We start from the raw sequence: 7,473 nt of genomic DNA, 5'->3' as shown, positions 1-7,473 counted from the left end.
TCGTGTGGATGGTGCCCTTCCATGGTGTGATTTCGTGTGGATGAGGCCCGTCCATTGGATGATTTCGTGTGAATGGTACCCGTCCATTGGATGATTTGGTGTGGATGAGGCCCGTTCATTGGATGATTTCGTGTGGATGGTGCCCGTCCATGGGATAATTTCGTGTGGATGGTGCCCGTCCATGGGATAATTTCGTGTGGATGAGGCCCGTCCATTGGATGATTTGGTGTGGGTTAGGCCCTTCCACGGAATGATATTTCGTCAGGTATCCTGTAAACTGTGTATCTCTGGGCAGCGGTCAGTATTTATAGGGCTGATAGAATTGTTGTTAAATTCTTTCTGTTAGAAATCAAAGTATGTATGTACAAGGGCATTAATTTTCCCGAAACCTTTACAGGAGGCCAGAAGTGTACCTCGGCAAGAGCTTGCTAAATTGGTCTACATCGACTTGTATACATTTTTATAACGGGCTTGACCCACAAGGTTTTTCTAATGATTACACAATGTTATCGACTATTTTTAATGCCAGTTTTTCTATTAAAATGTGTTACCACTTCATTGTATGTGATGTCACTGAATTATCTGGTCATGCATTTCGCCATGGTTAATTTAGTCAACAGTCCATAAATGCTATGGTTAATACTGTAAAACCACCTTTTGTCGCGTGAGATTAATTTTCGTGTATTTAAAAATCGTTTCAGTCACAGGTATTGTAGGTCTTTTATGATTTTTATGACCAAACTTATGGAACCATTCTTTCTTCTTGTAGATGAAAACAATAAGAAGGCATCTCAAGCAATATGAATCCCCTCGCAATTCAACAGTGACTAATATGAAACAAAAGATTGTCTTATCACAATATTGCTCAGGAAAACAATACTTACAATCGATAATTGTTATGCGTAAGGGTTAGAAATAACCGATAATCAACCAAGTTGTTGGAGTGAGGACGATTGAAATCGGTTTAAAGTAAGAGTGACACTAATTTGGAGGAGATTGAAATGCAGATTGATTCCAAAGATCATATATGTAAGTGTATGAATGTTTAATGAGGACAATCAGATGTAATTAATTAAGTTGGTAGAGTGAAGACGCCGAACATCTAATTATAGAAGCACACTAGCAGCTAATGTAACAAATGAATAAATATTTCTTACTATAAAAAAGTATGTCCTTTGTACGAATTAGGATGTGAAGTAGATACATTAAGTGTCATACGTCTTCTTTTCTAGCAATCCCAACTAGTTTTTTTTATATGGAATCATAAAGTAATAATTCATTTATGTATATAGTTGAAAGATTCGCATAACTAATTTTGTCAATCAGCTACCGTTTCACCCGAACCAAGTCCTTAAAAAAAATGTATTTCTTATTTTTTTAAGTATTTTCGTGAGTAATTAACATCATAACTCGGTACTTTCTGTAAATGTGAATAAAGAGTATTCTCTTAAGATTTTCAAAAAAAAATGCATTCCCACTGAAAATACAATATATAATGACGTAGGCTACATGTGGGGAAAGAGGACATTCCCCAGATGGGGGTTCCCCTCGCGATCGATCACTGTCAATATCAGAGTCACTGTCTTTCGGGTACCCGTGTGTCATTAAACCTATCCATTTACATAATATATCGGGCAGCGATAGCCTCAAGCTTTAATTTAAATCATCTTCCTGTCATTTGAACTTTAAATCAGCTACTGAGGGAGGAAGTCCATAGTAATAACATATATGTACAGTAAAATATTAGATTGTGTCAGGCCTGAGGCATAATTTCTGCAATTAGTTTTTCCTAATAAACTTTATTTTGTACACGTATTCATGTCATGTATTATTTCATTCCCTATCATTACAGTGCTGCATGCATTACCCCTTTGTAATCGTATTTGTGCATAGGTGAAATCTGAGTAAAGAACTTGAACATACAGCCCAGCTGACCGTGCTGATAATTTGAACATGTTGAACATATTTGGGCGAGCCACGGCCAAATCATGGGTTTCTGAAATTCAAATAATGTTTATAACACATTGAACCACTGTGAATTACGTCTCTATATATACTTAATACGTTTAACTAAGGTCAACAAAGGTCCACTGCTGCCATTCCCTACAACGGTCAACTACGTGCGTGACCATAAAATGTTAATAACATATATCAAATCAGGAAAAGTGCGCAATGCACCTGTTACATGCTTCTACAGAATGGGGCGCAGCATTATAACAATGTCAGTGTGTTAAAGACATCAGATCTACGGTACGCAATCCTCACAAAAACCTCGTTTGAATTTGTTTTAATTGATAGAACCACGTGTATATACAATATTTAACGAAAAATGACTTTTTTTGTATGCTGCATACAGAAGTTCTGTTTTGTATTGTTTAATTCCTTAACAGCTATGGTCCTTTAATTTTGAGTTTACAAAAATCAATCGTGAATACAATATATCTTTGAATACGATTATGACGGCGAAAACAAACAATGTAAGATATTTTTTAATTCATTTATTCACCTTGGGAGTTGGTTTCCTGAAAACTGGACTTGGATTTTAACGTAAATATCGTAAATCCTCTAACTTTAAGTTTTTTTTTGGTTAACATACAATAGAAAACTTTCTCCCGTCTGTCATTTATAACGACTATACATATCAGGTACAGCAGAGAGATCAACAAACATAATTCATTTACCTTTTGTAAGCAAGCATCCGGTTCGGAGTTTATTTCTATTTGTAATTCACAAATATCGATATGTGTACATGATTTGTTGCTAGGTTCACATCGCAAACATTTCTTGATAAACCAACTACTTGATGTTAAAGCACGTAACAGGAAGTTAATATTAGAAATATTCTATAGGAACTGAACACAAATTCAATGCATGTAACAACCAATATACAACCTTGTCCGTCAACAACCATGCAGTATAAATTATTATTGATCTGTTTGCATAAAGAAACAAATCTGTTTTATACTGTCACGAGACTTTCCTGAAGTGCTAATTATATCTTTTTATAAAGCACTAAAACCATATCTGTGATTGCCTGTCACGCAGAAGCTCTCGGGCGGCATTTAATCAATTTCAGTACAATTACGAATACAAAAATAATGATCCTGTGCATGTCTGTCGACTAAATTCCTAAACGTCACAGGTGTTCATTAGTTCGCACATGACCGTACAATAGTCATTTTAGCCGCGCAATAGTTAAAAATGTAGCTTTTGCGCACAGTTAAGAAAATCAACCGCATTTTGTAATTAATCAATATATATATATATATATATATATATGGGGCAAAGAAGTAATTCAAACAGTGTAAACAATAAGGTTTGTTAAATTTTCGAGGCAATCCGCCCCTTTATCAAAACACAAAAAATCACAAATACAATCACATAATATATATAAGAAGTACTGGAAATACAATAAAATACAATAAGAATAATGTTTTAGTAACTGGAGAAACCACAATGAACCCTTCGGCAAACGTGGGCCGAAGGCGGATACTAGCGTGACTGCATCATGTTCAAACACTAGAACGCTATGCGACCAACGACAGAGATATTTTGAATTCCCCCGCACGTGAAAGTATTCCGAAGAGTTCAAAGACGATTCGTCCCTAAACACTGCTAGTGGACGACATTGCATTTATATAAAAAATGTTGCATTATCGTCTCTACAGTGATTGATTAAATATCGTGTACAAAGTCTGAAAAACTTTAGAAAAATATGTGTTAGATCATAAGAATTATAGAGAGTGGTGTGAAAAAACTGCTACAAATATTTATCAAGACTGAAAATATAAGAAATACGAATGCCGAAGTGTCCCTACAGGACGCTACGGGAAACAGACGATTCGGACCAACTCGGACCAAGATGCTGTTGCATGATGGCGGGAGGCGACTAAATGTGAGTCTCAAGATGCTGTTGCATGATGGCGGGAGGCGACTAAATGTGAGTCTCAAAGAGCAACAATGAATAGATGCCCCAAAAAGTACAGCAATTATGAAAAATTTAACAAATTGAATAATTAACTACATGAATAGTTAGATATAATGGTCAGATGGAGAGTATATCCAGAAGACGTCTTTAACGTTCGTTCATACCCCGAGGGTAGCAGATTGGTGATCCAGTATCTTTCTCTGGAACGACGTTTCGTTTCATTCCAGGTAGGACAGTGATCAATGGCGACCACCTGCATATCCTTCCAACTGTGACTAGGTAAATTGAAATGCCTTGCCACAGGAAAGTCTGGTCTGTTTTGCTTGATGGAGCAACGGTGATTGTTGATTCTGATGTTGAGCTTTGTGCTGGTTTCTCCAACATACTGCATTTTGCATTTTTTGCAGGAGAGGAGATATACAACATTGGCTGATGTGCATGTCAGTGTTTGTAAAATGTGATAAACACGGTTGTTTATTACACATTTAAACATGTCTGTGGACTCAGTGTATGGGCACAATTTGCACGGTTTTTTGCTGCATGTGTTGAAGGAGCCTGTTGTAACGACAGAGGCAGATGAATGTAATTTGCTGCTCACCACCAGATCTCTTACATTTTTTGATCTACGATAGGCCAATAACGGTGGTTCTGGAAAGATCCGTTTGAGTGCAGCTGACGACTCGATGATGCGCCAATGATTATGTAAAATGGAAGAAATAGACGGCAAGTTAGGATGGAACATGACAACACAAGGGACCCTTTGTATCGGAGTTCTGACTTTGTATTCTAGAAGGCTGGCTCTGTCAAGTACCCTGACTTTGTCTAGTTCCCGATCTATCAAAGTAGATTTATATCCTCTAGAAAGAAGGTGTGATTTAAGTTCTGAGCATCGACGTTCGAAGACTGTATCATTGGACACTATCCGTCGGATACGTAGAGCTTGGGAATAGGGAATGCTCTTCGTTGTGTGTGAGGGATGACAGCTGGACGGGCGGAGATACTGGTGCGTGTCAGTTGGTTTGGAATAGAGGTCTGTGTTTATTTTCCCGTCAAGTAAGGTTGAACTGGTGTCTAGAAATGTGTTAGTTTCCGTGGAGACCTCTGCAGTGAATTTGATTGTTGGATGGAACGTGTTTGCGTGATCTATAAATTCATCGAGTGATGTCCGGTTCGAAGTCCATTTGATTTCAATATCATCGATGAATCTGAGCCAGCTGAATGGCTTAATTGGAGCAGATGCTAAAAGTTGGGATTCAAGATGTCCCATGAATACATTAGCATATGAAGGAGCCATCTTAGTGCCCATAGCTGTACCACTGACCTGCAAGTAGTTTTCATTGTTAAACTGGAAGTTGTTGAGTGTGAGGACAAGTGTAAGTAATTCTACTAGACTATCAGTCGATGGGTGCTTATAACCACGGCGTTCCCATGCCTCCCGACAGGCATTAATGCCGTCCGCATGAGGGATGTTTGTGTAAAGAGAGACGACGTCCATTGTAACTAGCAGAGTACCTTCTGGTATGTTGCTGGATGGTGTTTTATTAAGATAATCGGTGGTATCTTTTATGTAAGATGGTAGATTTTCAACAATTGGTCGAATATGGAAATCGACGAATTTAGAAATTTTCTCCGTCGGATGGCCTATAGAGTTGATAATAGGTCTACCCGGGTTTCCAGGTTTATGGATCTTAGGAAGGAGATAGAATTTCCCTGATAGAGCATTTACGGGACGCAGGAAACTAGCGGTATCTGCGTCTATATCCCCCTTGTTGAGTATTCTATCGATGGCCTCATTGATTAGTTTGGCGTGTTCTTGCGTCGGGTCCCTATCAAGTTTGCGATAGAACGTCTCGTTGGTAAGCTGACGGTTAGCCTCATTGATGTAATCACCCCTGTTCATAATAACCACTGCAGAACCCTTATCTGCTGGCTTGATAACAATCTCCGCATTATGCTTGAGTGCTTTGAGTGCCTGGCGTTCTGATGGCGACAGGTTGTCCTTAATTTGTTGAGTGCGATTGGAGTGTGTGGATATTTCCTCTTTTATTGCATTGATGTACGCTTCAAGAGCGGGTATTCTACTGGGTGGGGGGTTCCATGTACTTTTTTTCTTGAATGGATTAACCGGATGTACAACTGCAGGTGCTACTGATGGAGTATCCTCAACATCATCTGGGTCGTCGTCGCTTGCAAAGTGCACGCGCAGCCGGAGTAACCTATAGAATTTGTCCATGTCTTCAAAAAGTTCAGAATTGTTCATTTCTTTAGGGATAAGGCAAAAATTGAGGCCTTTGGACAAAAGGGCACTTTCTGACACTGTGAGAGGATGGTTGGATAGGTTGATGACTGTATTGTTAGTAGCTACAGACTTGGATATGGTCTTTCTACGTCGTAGTCTTCTGTTTCTGCCCTTTTTCTCCTTGTTGGTTGAGATAGTTTCCGTTTGTTGTAGATACGGTACTCCGTCGCGTTGGAATTTTTTCATTTGCTTCTGTTTGAGGGACTCTCGTTTAGTTTTTTCAAAATGATGTATCTTCTGCAGGTATATGCTACTTTGGTTTTCGGAAGTAGAAGAAACCAAGTGCTCAAGATTATGTGTGAGCTCCTTTGTGGCAGAAGATAGTTGACTAAGACAAACGCTCCGGAGTTGGTGTAAAAGTTTTATTTGACACAGATGTTTAATATTATCAAAACGGGTCGCCGAGGATTTTGACAAAAGACCAATATTGGGGGAACATTTGAATCTTAAACCTCTAGGTGCAATGTTACCCTCGATATACGAGTTGTAATTGCTGAGATGATGTTGCAAGGTAACAACTCTTTGGGCTCCTCTTTTGGCTATATTATACAAGTGAGTTGGATCCATAACAGCAAGATATCAAAATATATATAACTGGACGATGACGATACGAAGAAATAACTGTACAAAGCAAGACAAAACAGTACAATATGGAAATACCGGATCACAAAATAGTTGGACTAATTTGTGATGCAAATATTACTTGAACGAGGGATAAGGGTCAAAGAAGTAATATGAACAGTATAATCCAGATAACACTGGATCCTCACTTAAATGTATGGAGTATATATATACCACTCTATGACATTGTCACAATACAGCCTTACCAACAGTAGTTGAGCAATACCATCTCAGGCGGCGCATTAAACATATGCCAAGTGAAGCCCAACGCAGTTGCGGTAACACTATTAAATACTCATTTTCCTTTCATAAAAAAAAACAAAAACAAAAACGTTGCCATAAATTCACATAACATCTGACATAACCCGGGTACACTTATAAATAAAGCATGCGAATATACTTTTATATATCACAATTTAATTAAGAATTCTGAAATCTTTTATGGTATTGCATTATCTGTTACTTGATCTTGACAACTGCACGTATTAATAATGATAATAAAAACCATCTTCGATGGCGATATTTGTGTACATTCATGTGAAACACATTTTGAATTCCACAGTGGATATAACCTTTATGAATAATTAATGATTAACAATAAAATATGTGCATGGCACCCCCTTCT

The 7,473-nt window shown here is 38.0% G+C and overlaps 1 protein-coding gene across 1 annotated transcript; it reads right to left on the bottom strand.

The window, feature by feature from the left end:
- Window positions 1-261: 261 nt before the first annotated feature.
- LOC117331179 lies at window positions 262-6,794 on the bottom strand. Its single transcript, XM_033889776.1, has 2 exons — window positions 4,542-6,794; window positions 262-339 (listed from the first exon to the last, which is right to left on the bottom strand). The coding sequence occupies exons 1-2, from the start codon at window positions 6,792-6,794 to the stop codon at window positions 262-264; spliced, it is 2,331 nt and encodes a 776-aa protein (XP_033745667.1).
- Between the last annotated feature and the right edge of the window lie 679 nt (window positions 6,795-7,473).

Source organism: Pecten maximus, chromosome 7, assembly GCF_902652985.1.
Source record: "Pecten maximus chromosome 7, xPecMax1.1, whole genome shotgun sequence".
In the NCBI taxonomy this organism is placed as follows: domain Eukaryota; kingdom Metazoa; phylum Mollusca; class Bivalvia; order Pectinida; family Pectinidae; genus Pecten; species Pecten maximus.
The sequence above is the reverse complement of the archived record's forward strand: the minus strand, read 5'-3'. Positions and strand labels throughout refer to the sequence as shown.

Bases quoted from the DNA above. Each gene is read 5' to 3' on its own strand.
- LOC117331179 (XM_033889776.1), bottom strand. From the start codon at position 6,794: ATGGATCCAACTCACTTGTATAATATAGCCAAAAGAGGAGCCCAAAGA. The intron at 340-4,541 runs GTAAGAGATCTG...GATTTCTAACAG, and splicing joins CCTATCGTAGATCAAAAAAT to AAAGAATTTAACAACAATTC.